The sequence below is a fragment of the Xiphophorus couchianus genome, chromosome 5 (genome assembly GCF_001444195.1).
Source record: "Xiphophorus couchianus chromosome 5, X_couchianus-1.0, whole genome shotgun sequence".
Taxonomy (NCBI): Eukaryota; Metazoa; Chordata; class Actinopteri; order Cyprinodontiformes; family Poeciliidae; genus Xiphophorus; species Xiphophorus couchianus.
The window spans coordinates 34,336,037-34,353,066 of record NC_040232.1 but is presented as its reverse complement, the minus strand read 5'-3'; the positions used below and the strand labels follow the sequence as shown (position 1 = coordinate 34,353,066).

Sequence of the window (17,030 nt, the reverse complement as noted above, 5' to 3'; positions counted from 1 at the left end):
CTTCAACTTCTGCTAACACGGAAAACGAAAAGAAAAACGCGAGGGGCGTGATACTGAAGAAAAGAACACACCTATAATTTAACTTGAACTTTTCTAAACCAAACTTTCGATTACATTCGGCTCCCAAAACGTCCATTCCTGCAGACTGCGCTTTATAAGGTAAGTATATGATTTATGTAATTTGTTAGGGCTGAGTGAATTATTATTATTATTATTATTATTGTTGTTGTTATTATTATTATTATTATTATTATTATTGTTATTATTATTATTATTATTGTTGTTGTTGTTATTATTATTATTATTGTTATTATTATTATTATTGTTGTTGTTATTATTATTATTGTTATTATTATTATTGTTATTATTATTATTATTATTGTTATTATTATTATTATTATTATTGTTATTATTATTATTATTATTGTTGTTATTATTATTATTATTGTTGTTATTATTATTATTATTATTATTATTATTGTTGTTGTTGTTGTTGTTGTGATTATTATTGTGATTATTGTGATTGTAGACTAAACTGTTTTTATACAAATATGAAGCATTGGTATGAGGTTTGTAAAGTTACGCAGTAAACTCTTAACATTTGGTTTATTTGGGTGCTCATTTTTCAAAGTCACATTTTACTCCCCAGGTTGTAAATGTCAGCGGCAAACTTAATATTGACTTAAGTGAAATATTTAGCTTACACATCAAGTATTTGACTTTCAAGTTCAATATTTCTGCAACAAAAATGCCAGTCTCACTTCAACACCAACAGCGTTCACACCTGTCCAAACTATCTGGTGTTAAATTTCCGTTTGTGAAAATGTTGCAAAATTTACACCCTTTTTTTTATTGTAAATTTTATTGTTTTATATTCAACTACACCGGGTGTCACATTAACTTCACAGTGGCGTTGATGTTCAAATACAATGTTAAAAGTAACACCAGTGTAGTGTTACTCACAAAGCCAAACTAAACTCTGGACTTTTTTGTAAATTCATATTTTGAAGCTTATGAACTTTCCAGTGCTTTGTCTCTCCCCTGCAACTAATTTTTTATTAGTTATTATTGTTTAGTTTCTATTAGTTAATAGTAGTTTTTAGTTTTTTCATACTTTGGTTCATTTTTAGGTCAAAGTGTTGCATTGTGATTGATCGGGTAATGAATACTCAGCAGAAGACTACCGTTTAAAAAAAACAAAAAAAAACGGATTCACTTATTCGCTCTGGCGTTTCCTCCCTGCTGCTGACGCTCGCTAAAGTCTGAACGGCTTCATGTTGCAGCCTTCACAGATGGCTTCTCTCCTTGAAGTCATAGAGAAACGGATGTTAGAAAGCAGAAAAGGAACATACTGACAAAGTGGACATTTCGAAAAATACCAGTGACTCATTTATTGTGCAGTGAAGGTAACAAGGGCATTGAGAGACGAGGGTGAGATTAAATACAAAATCTTCCAGGAAGCTGGAAAGCTACGCCCCAGTAACTGTCAAAGCTTTTTTTTAATCTCTTTTAATTGGTGAGCACGTTACTAAGTAAAGTACTTGATCGTTTCCATAGTCTGGCCCCATAGATTAGTGCTAACAGTGCTAAATTACTTGCATTCGAATATTAACTAAAGTTGTGTATTTATATCTACAATTGCCTGCAAACTCAAAGGTCACAAAGGTCACGCACCATTTATACTTCCTTGCACAGGTTAGGTTACATGTTTGTTGCATTCTTTTGCACAACGTAATTCTTGGATGAGATTTTAGTCTGCTCACTTGAGCTCCTTTCAGAAAACGATGTGTTAGAGCGCGTGTCAAAATGTTCAGATTTATCGTTTTCATGCTCGATTTCAGTTATTGATGGTAATAAAAAAATCTTTTTTTTAAAAAACAGATTTAAAAATTACAAAAACTGAATTTTTTTTCCTTCTATTTCGTAATAGCATAAATAAGTATCAGGAAATCAAAAATGTGATTAAATGCAGTTATAGTGTGCAGCTCAGTAGCTATAGATCACACTTCTAGTGACTTTGTCCTACAGATCTGAACCACAGAAAATGTTTGGCCAGCTCAGTAAAACGAAACATAAAGCATCACTGTGATCACTTTGCACTCACTGGAAAATATGCAGTTTATGCTTTTGGGCAGGATCAAGCTCCCATGCTGAATATAATGACATCATTCTCATATATCCACCTGAACCAGCTCATCATGTTCTCTGTTCTACGAAACGGATTAGTCCTGAGTCTGAAAGGTTTGTTGCAAACAAGGCCTGCTTACTTGGTACTGCACCTTCTCAGGTTTCATACGTTCTTCCCCAGGCAGGGAAAAAAGATCCTTCACAACTACAACGGATAAATCATAAAGTCGTTAAAAAGAACATGATATTTCTCTCTTCGGTGATTCTTATTTGTGTGCATCGTGACTTTACTGCGCGATCAAAGAGACAAAAACATCAAAACAGGTATTGGGTCTGACTGACTGTTAGCACATGCAAATTTTACATCCTCTGAGCAGTAAATTAACTAATATTTACTCTATCTGGGTGGAAAGGCATCAGTAGGATTATTCCCTGTAAATGCAGCACTGTTTGCTTTGTCATTTAACCTTTACAAAGTTAAAAGCTCCAAGTCTAGTGAGAATTATGTATTCTTCTTAAGAAATGTCACAGTAATGCTGTTAATATAATATACAACGTCAAACTTGTAGTTTCACAAACAAGGTTTAGGTGCACAGGTCTGCTTTTTGTGGATTTTCTTCATTCCAGTCAGGATTATGTAGACAATCTCACATGCATAGATAAAAATTGGTAGGTTTTACTGAAACTTTCAGTTCTAAAACCTGAGACGACCATTACCAATAATCATGATTGATTCGAGCTGCACATTGTCCGTAAAAAACAAAAAACCAACCATCATCCTCCTAACACTTTCTGTTGTCTCATTTGTCGTTTCTGCCAGCAGTAACATCTGGCTGTAGATCACGTGACTCGTGAAATTTGAAAAAAGTGTTTCCGTCTCAGTTTCCATCCATCCACCCACCCACCCATCCATCCATCCATCCATCCATCCATCCATCCATCCATCCATTTTCTTCCACTTTATCCGGGGTCGGGTCGCAGGGGTAGCAGCTTCAGAAGGGAGGCCCAGACTTCCCTCTCCCCGGCCACTTCTTCCAGCTCCTCCGGGGGAATCCCGAGGCGTTCCCAGGCCAGCCGAGAGACATAGTCCCTCCAGCGTGTCCTGGGTCTTCCCCGGGGCCTCCTCCCGGTGGGACGTGCCCGGAACACCTCACCAGGGAGGCGTCCAGGAGGCATCCTGACCAGATGCCCGAGCCACCTCAACTGGCTCCTCTCGATGTGAAGGAGCAGCGGCTCTACTCTGAGTCCCTCCCGGATGACTGAGCTTCTCACCCTATCTCTAAGGGAGAGCCCAGCCACCCTACGGAGAAAACCCATTTCGGCCGCTTGTATCCGCGATCTCGTTCTTTCGGTCATGACCCAAAGCTCATGACCATAGATGAGGGTGGGAACGTAGATTGACCGGTAAATCGAGAGCTTCGCTTTTTGGCTCAGCTCTCTCGTCACTACGACGGACCGGTACAACGACCGCTTGACGGCAGACGCTGCGCCAATCTGTCTGTCGATCTCCCGCTCCGTTTTTCCCTCATTCATGAACAAGATCCCGAGATACTTAAACTCCTCCACTTGGGGCAGGACACCCTCCACCCTGACCTAGAGAAGACACTCTACCCTGTTCCGGCTCAAGATTTGGAGCCACTGATCCCCCTCTCAGTTTTACTAAATAAATCTATTTTAATGTATGACAGAAAAAAGCACCTCATCATAGCCTAAAAACATGTTGTTGTTTTTTTTAAGAAATTGGTATTCAGTACATTTATTTTCGTAATTTCAATTTGCGCAGTCATATTGTCTATGGAAACACAGTCAGTGACAGAAAAGAATGGGCTTTACGCATTGCCGTTTTACAGAAACTGTTTTTGGGTTTTTTTAATAGCATTTCCCAGAGCTCTCCAGTAACATGAATCATCATGTTTTTCAGACTTGAAAAGCTCATGTTGCAGTGAGAGACAGCACCCGCAGCCACACTTCTCATGAGTGCGGGTTCAAAGGTCAACCAGCATAAAGTTAACAATCATAAAATGTACTTTATTCTAATAGAAAATGATGCTATCATCGTGATACATCCTGACAACGTGCTTATTTAAAAGACAAAGTATTTACTTTTGAACATCAAAAGAGTGAGAGGTTGTTGGGCCACACCTGGTATGACGTCCTTTCTTTCTTTGCTTTTCATTGTGTGTGAGTACAAAGAGTCTGGTGTTGAAGCCTCTCTCGTTCCATCAAATAGCATTCAGCACCTGAGAGGAGAGACGCCGAGAGAACGCAAGTCAGTGAATGAAACGACGTAAATCGATTTGTAACAGTAAATGATGGAGCCTCTAAAGCTTTCCCGTACGGCTAATAATCCATTTGATGAGAATGTTTCCCTGACTGGATGATTTACACTTTATGATTTAGACGTTGGTTGCGGTGACGAAAAGTTTATGAAATATCCTGTGATCCATCCATCTTCTTCCGCTCATCCGGGGTCGGGTCGCGGGGCTAGCAGCTTCAGAAGGGAGGCCCAGACTTCCCTCTCCCCAGCCACTTCTTCCAGCTCTTCCGGGGGAATCCCAAGGCGTTCCCAGGCCAGCCGAGAGACATCGTCCCTCCAGCGTGTCCTGGGTCTTCCCTGGGGCCTCCTCCCCTGTGATGCCATGTTAAAACCAGGGAATGTGGTGCACAAATCCAGACTGTTTCAATCCACACTGAATCATTTCCATACCAGAGAAAACAACAAAACAAATGTAGCAATGACAAGAACGGTGCTCAGTTAAAGAACGACCTGCAGAGGTCTTTTATTTACTCAGATGATCCGACATGAGAACAGGCATTTTGCCACTCAGACCTGTCGAAATTCTTCATATTTTATTCCCACTGCAAATTTAATTGTCTTTCAATCAGATTTTTACGATAAGGCGTCAAGGATAAAGCCTCTCTTTACTCATAATATTCTGATAACAGAGGCACACTGTTTTGCTTTCAGCTCCTCCGGACCAAAATGTCGCTTAAGTACGACTTTTCAGGCACGCCTCCATCAGCTTTTCGCTTCTGGGGACTGGAGATATTCTCCATTCATACTTGCAGAGCACATCAAGTCAGCTGGATTTGTGGAGGGTGTCATTAGTGGCTCTCTCGTAAGCAGGTTCTCCCTCCCCAAGTCTGTGAAGCTCCTAACATCCTACTTTGAACCTCTCGGCTGTCTTGTCAAGTCTTGGTAGATTTGCTGATTTATTTATTTGTTTTGAAACATCTCTGTTGGATACGGAGCCAACTGGGGGAAATGGGGGAAAAAGTTTTCTTTTGCATTCCCTCGTAATAAGCAAATATCGCTTATGTATTGCCGGTCTATTTTGTATACAGTCACAAATGTCGATTGAAAATTTAAAATAAATACACATTTAAAGAGCCTCAGTGAAAACGTGTTTATTATTCTTAACTCTTTGGTGCAAAACACTGACTGAAAATCAATTTATTCACTGCATGTTTATGTCTGTTTGTGTCAGATTGAGATGGACATGAAAACATCCCTTAAACTATTCAGACTAGCAACACAAAAGAGACACAATCAAAACTGTCTCATTATCCCCGCGATAATAACTCAGAAATAGTCCAAATTGTTTGGATGTACTTACATACTTACATTGATCGTTTACTCATTTGTTGCCCTTTGGCTGTTTTTGCCTAATCATAGCCTGGTTGTTCAGAAATATTGTCAGTTTAAATGAAACTTTGCAGCATTACAGTACGCAGGAAAACTAAGATCGTAGATTCATTTCCTGTTTGAGACAACATGAGGATCCATCATTTGTAACTTAGAAAAGGGCGAGGCACAAAAAAATATTCAGACTTATTGGACCGTGCGCACATTTCCTTTATCCATTCCAGTTAACGTGAAATAGCTCGCAGCCGGCGGTGCCACGTGGACCGCGATGTTTCCGCCCATCAGATGACATCAGGAGTTTGTGACTCCTACAAGCGCGGTCCATCTGCTGAGCGTTGTTTGACTTCAGCGAAACTAAAAATAAAACAGAGTCTATTATTGCTGCGCCAGATAATGCGCATTGATAATCGGGCATTGAAAATTGCCTAGGCGATCTTAGCCAGACGTCAAAAGCTAACGTGAAGAATCTACTTTGGATGAAGCCAATGTCTCTGGAACAACATTCAAAACTACTTCCAGAGACCTGCTTTCAGCAGCAGCATGTTACTGTAAAAGTATTTCCAGCATAAACATTTGCATGCTCAGCCCTCAGGTTGAAGGTTTTTCATATTAGCAAATGAAGTTCAGGGTGATGGCCGTTTTTTTTTTTTCAAGATGCCATTTCTCTTTTAAAAGTTTTTGTTGGCTCTAGTGGCCTTTATTTGAAAGTAGTTAGACAGGAAAGAGGAGGAAGACATGGGACAAATGTCGCCAGGCCGGGATGCGAACCTGCAACCACCGCCGCGAGGATTATGGCCTCAATACGTGGGTTGTGCTTTGCCCCTGCGCCACCACAGCACCCAAGGTGCCATTTCGTTTTGAGCCTTTTTTAAAACCAGTTATTGCCATAAAATGTTACCCAATTTAATGACTTCAATGTCACATTGTATGTTCTCAACTTCTCAACGTCCTATTCATACAACTTAGAAGTGATGTAGCAAAAACAGAAACTGAGAACTTTGCTCACACCAGTCATCAAGATGTGTGACACAGACTGAGAGATGGTCGTCTTAACGGTTAGCATTAGCTTCTGCTCATTTTCTACGTGTAAAAACCAAGTTTTACAAAAAAAATAAATAAAGTGGGAGACAGGCCATTTTGATTTTCTTTCTATGTTTTTATTGACAGATCATCAAAAACATTTGTTGTCGATGAAAAGTGTTGCAAAAGGCCCTGATGTCTCGATAACATCTGCTGTCAGATTTTAAAAAAGAAAAGAAACTTCAACACTTGTACACATGAGTAAATAATTCTCAGTTTATATAATTCAGATGAAACACAAGGCACTTGGAAAACGTTTGATATACTGGTTACCGTAAAATCATGTGCAAACAGGATAAATGAGCACAGATACTGGCCGCCTGTGGCCATTGTCGAACTGTTCTTTTTTTTATTTTTTTAAGAAAAAGAAATGTTTCCTTCTTCCTTTTAGCATCTTTGGCATTGCATACGTTGTAACTGGTGCCTCAAATTATTCCCTATATTTGAACAAAAGAAAGGAAAATAATAATAAAATGTACCCATTTCAACAGACAAGTAAATAATTGCGATAGTATTAGCAGTACAACTTTGGGCACACTGGCAATGTGTGCTGATTTAAGTGAAACACCAAAATTCCTAACATGCAACTACATGCAGATGGGTTTTAATGTGGTTGATTGCTTGTTTTTTTACACTCTGAGGATGTTCAAGATATCCTTCAGTGTCTTAGAATCGGCTTTTCTTCATATTAACAGTCACTTGAAGCAGATGTGCATTTACACAAACACACCTTTGTCTTTCTTGATGATCAATCTGTCGTTGAAAAGATGCTGGGCTGATCCTGCCTAGATCGTTGTCTTTGAATGCGACGACAAATAAGCTATCGTTAAAAAAATTATCCCTAAATACAGGAGTTAGCCATAACCCTACATTCAGTTGCGTCAAATCATTTTATTTTCCTGCTTGTGATCTGAAAAAGAAAAGAAAATCACAATGTCGACTGTATAATGATGCAGTTTCTGACTCGCTATCATGAAAATGTGCCAATTCGATTCCGAGCTGTAAGAGAAACTAAGCAATGATGCAGCTGAGATCCACAGTAGGAGTACTGATAGGTCGGTCGAGCATCTAGTTGAGTTAATCATAAATTATATATTTAACTAGACCTTCCGGGACTCTCCAGAGGGCTAATTAGTTTCCTTCTAATAAGGCGCTAAGGTGAGCGTTTCACACACAGCTGCTTTTGTTCGACACAAAAACCAAAGACACGCTGTTACCATGGCACAGGTGTTCTGTAGCACATGGAAAATTTAGATTTATAAAAGTTGTAAAGATCGGGCTGCACAGTGGCGCAGTTGGTAGCACTGTTGCCTTGCAGCAAGAAGGTCCTGGGTTCGATTCCCGGCCGGGGTCTTTCTGCATGGAGTTTGCATGTTCTCCCTGTGCATGCGTGGGTTCTCTCCGGGTACTCCGGCTTCCTCCCACAGTCCAAAAACATGACTGTCAGGTCAATTGGTTTCTCTAAATTCTCCCTAGGTGTGAGTGTGTGTGTGAATGGTTGTTTGTCCTGTATGTCTCTGTGTTGCCCTGCGACAGACTGGCGACCTGTCCGGGGTGTACCCCGCCTCTCGCCCGGAATGTAGCTGGAGATAGACACCAGCAACCCTCCCGACCCCATTAGGGACAAGGGTGAACGGAAAATGGATGGATGGATGGAAAGTTGTAAAGATGTAAATGCACTGATCTCCCGATTAATCTCCAACCTATCTCATGAATATTACATTTTCCCCTTTTAAAAGTACTGTAGTTTCTACAGCAGATACTTTTTTTTGCTTGAACACCGAGATGCAGCTAATATTTAACCAAAGGGTTTCGAAAGGCTGGACTGCTGCGTGATGAAGAGGATGGCATAAGACCAAATTGACGTTGAGAGCATCAACAAACCTTTTCAGACATTTTCTTTTGTTCTTCAAAGTTAGTGGGCGTGTCTTTAATTCGGATGCTCTCAGTAGTCTGGATGTTACGGTAATTCAAATCTGCTCAATTCGAATGACAAAATAATCAATTAACTTAAGTAACTGATGCTACAAAAGTACATTTTTGTCACGTGGTGCGTTTTTGCTTTTTCTTTTTACTCCCAGATAAATTCCATACTGTAACTATATTGCAAGTGTTTTGCCACTGTTTTGTAAGTGCAAAGACGCAGACGATTTGTCAGGCAAAAGTCTGTGATAAATGTAACTGGAAATCATAAGAAAATCAAGTAAAGGGAAGGGATATACGGTACTGTGCAAATATTATAGACAGTTTCAGAAAAAATGTCATTAGAATGTTTTCAAAAATATAAAGGTGAGAAATTACGAAGTCAAATCTTTTTCCAGTCATAATTGATAATTGATGCAGTTGATATCATATATATATATATATATATATAGCTTTTTTGTAACAACTGAAGTTAACACAGTTACTTGATTGTGTTATAAAATGGCATTATTTGCATGAAAAACATATAATACTGCCCCTTTAAAAACCATGTGCAAGTGTACTTTTGGGAATTGATGCTGCTTTGAAGGCAAACTCAAAGAGAACTCCCTCTTGTATTTTTGAAAACATTCTTGTCCAGACATGTCTGAAATGTTTGCACTATGCCATAACCGAGTAAGTTCATCCAAATCTCACAGGTTTTCTAAAGGTGCAATCAAGTCCATGCTCAGATGTCATTTGGTTGCTTTAAAATCTGATGCAAAAATCCACAATGCTCCTCCAAAGCTGCGCTCTCACAGCTTAACTAACAGCTGTTGGCTTTAGGAAAAACGTGTTTGAGGGAACAATCACCCAAGACAAAGAATCCCCCGGTCTGGGTCCCTCTCCGACAGACAGGTTAAGAGCCTCGCCCTCTTTTTTCCCCTCGTTCTCATTGTCCCCCTCTGACTCATTTCCTGTCATCCGGCCCAGACCTCCCAGAGCTCCCAGCCCCAGGATAGACGCAGCAGAGAGCCTGAGGTGCAACAGCGCAGAATCGGAAAGGCCGAGGGGACTGATCCCACAGCGGCCGCCTCCACTCATGGAGAAGATGGGTGCTCCGTGGTGATCCAAGGCCCTGGAGTGGCAGAGAGCAGAGAGGGGCAAGGACGTTCCAAGGCCGCCGAGAAGAGCTGCCGCTGTTCCTGGAAGGATGACGTGCCCCCCGCCTACAGAGGACAGCTCGGCGGTGTTTTGGTGCCCAGAGAACCCCAGCCCCATTCCAGTCCGCAGTCTGGGAGAAGGACCCGGCTCCTGGGCGACAAAGTGGCCGTGGGCCTTGATGTGCTTCCGCAGTGAGCTGGGATCCGTGTAGCGTTTCAAACAGCCCGCCATCTTGCAGCAGTAAGGCTTGTCCACGTAATGGGTGCGCGTGTGCTTGAAGCGGTCGCTAGAGTTGGAGTAGCGTTTGTTGCAGCCTTCGTACGGACAAATGTAGGGCTTCTCGCCTAGAAGTAAGAAGAGAAATAGCAAAACTTTGTAAGTAAAGCCCGGTGACCTGCCTGGCTTACAATAGACTGGGGGGACATCTCGGATTTGTTCAATAACATTAATAAACGAACAGCAAGAAATTAACCAGACAGTTGTGGAAAAGCTTAAAATAGGGTTCGCTTCCATAACAATATGCAAAGCTTTGAATAGACTGAATAATGAGGAGCATTAATAAGAGAAGCAGACCTATGTTAACTCTAGAGGAGCTGCAAAGATTCACAGCTCAGGTAAGTCTATACATTAGCAGTATAACCTATAGCAGTGCACTCTACAAGTCTAATCATAAAAACCCCTGTTGCCACAATGAAGGGCACAAATCAGAAGTGAAGAAAATTATGATTTTAGTTATAAATTTTGTTTGTTTGTGTTTCTGCTTTTTTGTTGTTTTTTGTAGGTCCAAGTGACCTGCAAAAAACAGGCCACTCCATCAGGAGATCTTCCATCTTCAGTATGGAAGATCTTTGGGTTCTTCCCTCCCAGTCACTTTGCTCTTGGTAGTCTCCCTGACCCTAGATTGAATACTGTTAGAGGAATCTTATTATCCAGAAACAGCCCTTGACAGCAGCATTGTTTTATCAGTTCTCCAGCTAATTATACATACTTGTATAACTCACAGAAGGCGATGAATAAGATAAAGAGTTATAGTCAGGTGGTTTAGGTAGCTCTAACCAGAGAATATAGTTTGCTTTGATTGGTGGTTTTGGCCGACACCTGGACTGGGTGAAACATGAAATTGGGGGCTCGTCCGGGATTGAAACCTGGAACCCTGAACACAATATCTCCAATTAGAAACATTATGGCTGCAGCCTCATGCTGTAGGGATCCTTTCCTATAGGAAAGACAGGGAAATTGGTTGGAGTTGATGGGAAGATTGTTGGATCTGAATGCAGGGTAATCCTGGAAGAAAATGTGCGAGAGGATTTTTCCTGGAGTGGTGCTTCAGAGAACGGCTCTGAACATGCATAAACGTTGCAAAGGAATTATGTAGATCTATGTGTTACAATGACCCAGAGCTAAGTTAAAAAAAGGTTATCTGTCCAGTCTGACTGAGCTATTTGGTAAAGAAAACTTGATAAGTATATGGTGTGTAAAACATATATCTATAAAGGCAAAGCTCTAAGTGCAGCAAAAGTTGTTCAACAAAGGGTTGACTCAAGGTGACTAAAAGAAAATGTATGTATCTTACACATGTTCTTTTGTAAACAGAAAGAAAATGTTGCTGTCGCATCAGGTAGGTAGGCAGACATTTAAGTTTAGACAAGCAAAAAAATATACCCATCATAGAAATAATGAATGAAAATGTTACAACAATTGAGAAAATTGTAACAACTGGTCATTGTTATGGTTCAATTCAACAAAAGAAGTTTATGTAGGAGGAAGTAAAGTATTCTGCAGCTGTCCAGATCAAGATTACAAACAGTAACTCTTATAAAACCCGAGCAGCTGGAGGGCTGGCCAACAGGAACTAATTTACTTTAAATATTTACCCAAACAAACTCCTGAAATGCCCTTCTAAGAAATTAAAATGGATGACAGGTTCCAAGAAAATGTGCCACTGTTAACATTATTGTTAATAACATTACGAAAGAGCAATACAGTGTACTGCAATGACAATTTAATGCAATGCCAAGCATTACAGTCAATGTAATGACAAAGGCTTTGTGGACGCATGTCTAGGGCATGTCAAGAAGTCTCGCGATAAGTCTGACATGGCATGTTTTCGTCCTTTGAGCATTCAACCCGTGTCCAGTGTGTCCAATGCGACTGACGCTGGACATAGTCGGTATCCTGCCAGGAGACGTAGCTACTAATGCCAGTAGTTACCAATGTTTAGCAGGTTGTCAAGCTGGGGTCTTGTGAGATAAAAATAGTGCTGATTGTGACCCTCGTCAGTGTCCAGCTAAGTTGTGAAGCTCACCAAACTAACCACACCTCTGAACTTTCTCGTGAATGCAGACACACAGGCGTCCGATTACGACATTCTCTTTCTTCCAGTAAATAAAACCAAGACACTTTCTTAGCTGTTCCACTATTGTACTAAGAGGCCAGGAGAGGGGGAAAAAAAGCCATGTGGAACACCTGTCACTTTGCTCGGATGATTTTGATGCTTGATATAAAGCGCCTGACTTCAAAGTGGACCATTTTTGACACGCGACACATGTTCACACTGAATGCAGCACAAGGGAGCAGGTCGAAGATGGTCCCTTCCTGTTCCAACTTAATGCTCACCAGTTCACACAGAAAGATCCAACAAGGCATGAATGAATATTGAGTGTAAGACATTGACTGGCCTGCAACCAGATCTCAATTAGGTAAGGCACGTTTAGTATGAATTAGAGCAAGGCCAGACCTTTTTGGTCCAACATCAGTGTCTGGCCTCACAAATGCACTTCTGAAAGAATGGTAGAACATTTCTAGAAAGACTCTTCTAAATCTTGTAGACATCCTTTCCATTGAAGTTTAAGCTGCTCTCAATGCTAAGGAACATAATCTTTACAGTGCATGTATGCATAAAGGCAAGAAATCCAATACTTTTGAAATACCATATAATGCTACTTTGAATAGTCTTTCGCATTTCACATTCAGTTCGTTTAGATTTTAGGGTGGACAGGTGGATCACCTGTGTGGGAGCGGGTATGAATCTTCAGGTTCTCCAGACGTGAAAAGCTCTTGTTGCAGGTGGGACAGTGGTGCGGCTTCTCGTTGGTGTGGGTGCGGATGTGAATCAGCATTTTGTACCTGCAGTGCAAACAACATAAAGTTACAACCATAATATGGGTGCTTTGCTGATGCTGCAGGCCAAAAAGATTTGGCTTAAAGAATTGCTCTTAACCGGGACATGACCTTTGGTGGGATACGGTAGGTTTGTGTATTCAAATACTCTCAAATGTTTTATCCGAGGGTGTGGAAGATAAGTCTACACCCAATATATCCTGTTTCCAACAGGACATCAGGTATGAATAGCTTGACCCTTTGTCCCTGTGTTTGTGCACAGTACCTGGCGTTGAAGCCTCTCCCGTTGCGGGCGCAGCCCTCCCACTGGCAGCAGTACCCAGAGTCTTTCTCAGGCTTGACGTGGAAGTCGTTAATGTGATCTACCAACTCCTGGAGTGAGTCGAAAAGCAGGCGACACTGGAGAGGAGAGAGATGGAGAGGACAGAAATCAGAGAGGGATGTTGTACAAGTCATTATGTGACAATTACTGATTGGTTAAGTCAAGTCCACCGTATTTGTACAGCACATTTCAGTACCAAGGGAGTTCAAAGTGCTTTACGCCACAGGAACATAAAATGTAGTTACTCATTATTAAACACGCAATAAACTGCCATCATAAAAATCATAAAGCAAGCATATGTCAAATATGTTGGTCAATATTCCTTTTACTGCTGATCAAAGGCAACTCTAAAGAGGTGACTGATTTAAAGGAAGTCAGTGTTTCGGCGCGTTTGCAGTTTTCTGGAAGTTTGTTCCTGTTACATTGTTGGAGTTGTTTTGGGTTATACATTAACAGTATAACCTATAGCAGTGCACTCTACAAGTCTAATCATATAAAACCCTGTTGCCACAATGAAGGGCATCACACATCAGAAAGGAATGTTCTTTTGATTGGATCAGCCTGGTTTCTGTTTTACTTTATTTCAGCCCTTTGCTAGTGATTCCGGTTTGTTTATTTCGTGTGTCTAGTTATTCTTTTATGTTAGACTTCATTTCCTAGTCCCCAGTGTACCAACACACACCTTGACAGCTCCAGATTAGAAGACTATAAAAAACTGAATGCTGTTTCTCCAGTTTTGGTTCTGGTTCTGGGCAACATTCACCAATTCTAGCGTTTTCTCAACCAACGATTGTTTTTCATTAAAACTGCATCTTACCCAGGATCCCCCAGAGATCAGCTCTCTTCTTCAAGACATATGGACGTACCAGAAATGGTTTTAACTACATATTTATACTGCATCCATTACTTTTTACCTCAACATGTAATCTCAATAATTCACATTTGAAATCAAAACACAAACAAATAATGTTTATATGTTAGTATCCATGCGTAATCATTTCTATTTACATTGACTCCTAATTTTTCATTCACATTTTTTGATATTCACTATTTTATTCCTCCATTTTTATTGATATCAAATATTTGATTAGATTTTTTTTTAGCATTTACTTCCAACTCATTTCACCGTGTGCTTTTTAGTATTTCATGAACAGAAGAGCAATTGTATATAGTACAGCCTAACTTTCTAAATGTTGAATGAACAAACGATGGGGATGTTTATTCAACCTGTGTCAATGTTTAGACGTTGTTATCAAATATATTATTTTTGCTACACTCAAACACTCTTCTAATTACATGTCAGTGGGAGGTGTTGGAAAATCTGCTGGCTGTTTTCTTTAGACGTTTTTTCAAAGCGAGTAAAAGTTCACAATGTCCCAACCTTAGCAACTAAGTATAACTGATCTTACAAATTGCAAACTTTGCTCAAAGGTCTCCAACATGTTACGCATAAGTTTCAGTTCGGCATTAGTTTCTATTAAATATAATATTTAGTGCTTAGTACTATTTTCTTTTTCTATTTATTTAACTATTTGATATTCATGTTATTATTATTTGCTTATACCGCCACCCAGTGGCCACAGTTACAGCTGCAGTTTTTTGTCCCCATGGTATAAAACTGCCATGGTTTTTAACCATTCCCATTGTCCCTAACTCCCATCCAGCGAAACCACAGCCAAGGGAACGGGCTTGGCTGGATCAGCGGGGAAAAAAGATCCAGTTGAGCTCGACTCAACAGGGTTAAATATTAAACCCTGTTGGTTCAATATTTAACCCTGGTTAATATTGGTTAAATATTGAAAGATAACTTTGATCAGATCTTGCACAGCGTGTCAAACTGAGCAGGAATTTTACCTTCTTCCACCGACAGGCCAGCTGACCTTCCTGTGAGGGCTCGGGGGAAACGGCCTTCTCTCTGTGCTGGCCGATGAACACGGAGGAGGAAAAGCCGTAGCCCCTCTGCAGGCTCCTCATGGGGAAGTAGAATGGAAATCCGGGCTGGGAGGCTCCACCTTCAACACTGTGGTGCCAAGACGCTTCCTACCAGAGGAGACGATCGCACAGAGAGAGGTTTGAAAGTTCACACAAGCGGCCTCCACATCACACTAAAACTGAGTCATTCTGTGAACGGAGAAAAAGTTTCTAACTTTAACCTGTTCTTTTGCACTTTTAAGATGCTTTGAAAATCTCTTAATACCTCCGAGCACTGTTAAGAATTGGTTGAATTCAGTAGGAGCCTTTTTCTTCTTCTTCTTTGTTTTTATCCAAAACGTTACAGCCAAACAACACAAACCTAAGGAAATACTGGAAAAAATCCATTGCTTTCTTTTTGATAATATGGAACAAATTTGTTTTTATAGTTTTTGTGGCATCTACTGCCCCCTACTGTTAGACCTGATGTCTGACAGCGCCAAGAATTGTTTTGACCCTGTTGAAAACATCCAATGTAGGAGCACATCAATTAATATCTTAAAAAGAAAAAGAAACAGCAAAAAATAATTATTCCTTTTGAAAAATGACAGATTGATCAAATTGATTTAAAACAGAAACTGAGGATTGGTTTTTGGAGTGGCTGAGACTGGGGACTTAGAAAAGACAAAAAGGAATCTTTGGAAAAAACCTCTCAAAGTTGTCAGCTTAAAGTTTAACGGGTCAAAGAATGTCCATGTGAGGGATTTAAGATTTAGTCTTCTATAAAAATACATGTTTTATAATTCATCTTTGACGCACGTATACAATTTGATTTATCCCCGATCTCTGAACAGCTGGAATCAGACAAATCAAATTGCATGTTTCTCAATTTAGAAGCAGAAGTCAGCGGTTAACGTGACACACGTCAAGTGGATTTCTGCTCAAGTTTACTGGATCAATCAAATGAGGACATGGATCTGGAGATTGTCGTGTTTTGTGAAATTTTGCAAAGAGCATTTCTCATTTACGTTTGTGAAATCAATTTAAAGGCAAAATTCATTTAGAAGTTTAAAGGTGCGACTCGGACTGCTGTGCACAAGTGACAATTCAAAACAAAATCCAATCATAATCTCCGATCGTATAATTTAATGTTTAGAAATGAATAAAATAAGACATAACATGGCATGCTTTACTTAGACTAGGACATAAAGTGATGATGAAGAGGAAGTATCTTTATAGCTGTAGTTTCTGTGTTGTCTGGGATTTGCACACGTATCTAAGCAACAAGTGGCCTGTTTTGGTGTACACGGCTTGCAAAACTGCATTTTATTGTTCTCTTATCTAAAAACTCCGGATTTTATTGCATAATCTAAGTATGTTTTACCTGACTTGATCTTCTTTGTTCTTTTCTTTGTTTTGGTGCAGCTCTGCAGAAAGCAGCTGAAGCACTGGACGTTACATTTTCCTGACACTCAAATCCAAGAGATTAGTTGTTGACATAAGAGATTAGCTTTTTCTTTGGGTTTTGTCCATTGGAGCCACATTAAGATTAGTTTTTAAATCTACCTACAGGTGTTAAAAAAAACAGCAAAATGCAGAATCTACCATTTTATAATATATCAAACAAAAAATGTATTTACAATGGAAACGTGAATTTTAATCAAGTGTATGTTTCTTTTGAGATGACGGTATTCTTGTAAAAAAGACGAAAAAAGTTCAAAATGAATCCCTTAAAACCAGTTAACATCCATTCAAAAC

At 40.0% G+C, this 17,030-nt stretch overlaps 1 protein-coding gene and 1 long non-coding RNA gene across 2 annotated transcripts in view; one reads left to right on the top strand and one right to left on the bottom strand.

The window, feature by feature from the left end:
- Positions 1-49: 49 nt before the first annotated feature.
- Positions 50-17,024, top strand: LOC114145652 (uncharacterized). Its single transcript, XR_003595745.1, has 3 exons — positions 50-159; positions 15,232-15,431; positions 16,698-17,024. It is a non-coding gene; the product is annotated as an uncharacterized LOC114145652 (long non-coding RNA).
- LOC114145650 (zinc finger protein GLIS2-like) overlaps positions 8,625-17,030 on the bottom strand; it is a 39,693-nt gene continuing 31,287 nt past the window's right edge. The window contains exons 4-7 of the mRNA XM_028019309.1: positions 15,216-15,401; positions 13,305-13,438; positions 12,927-13,045; positions 8,625-10,263 (exon numbers count right to left, since the gene is read on the bottom strand). Of these exons, the coding sequence (XP_027875110.1) occupies positions 9,578-10,263; positions 12,927-13,045; positions 13,305-13,438; positions 15,216-15,401 (1,125 nt within the window). The 3' untranslated portion in view covers positions 8,625-9,577. The remainder of the gene's footprint in view (positions 10,264-12,926; positions 13,046-13,304; positions 13,439-15,215; positions 15,402-17,030) is intronic.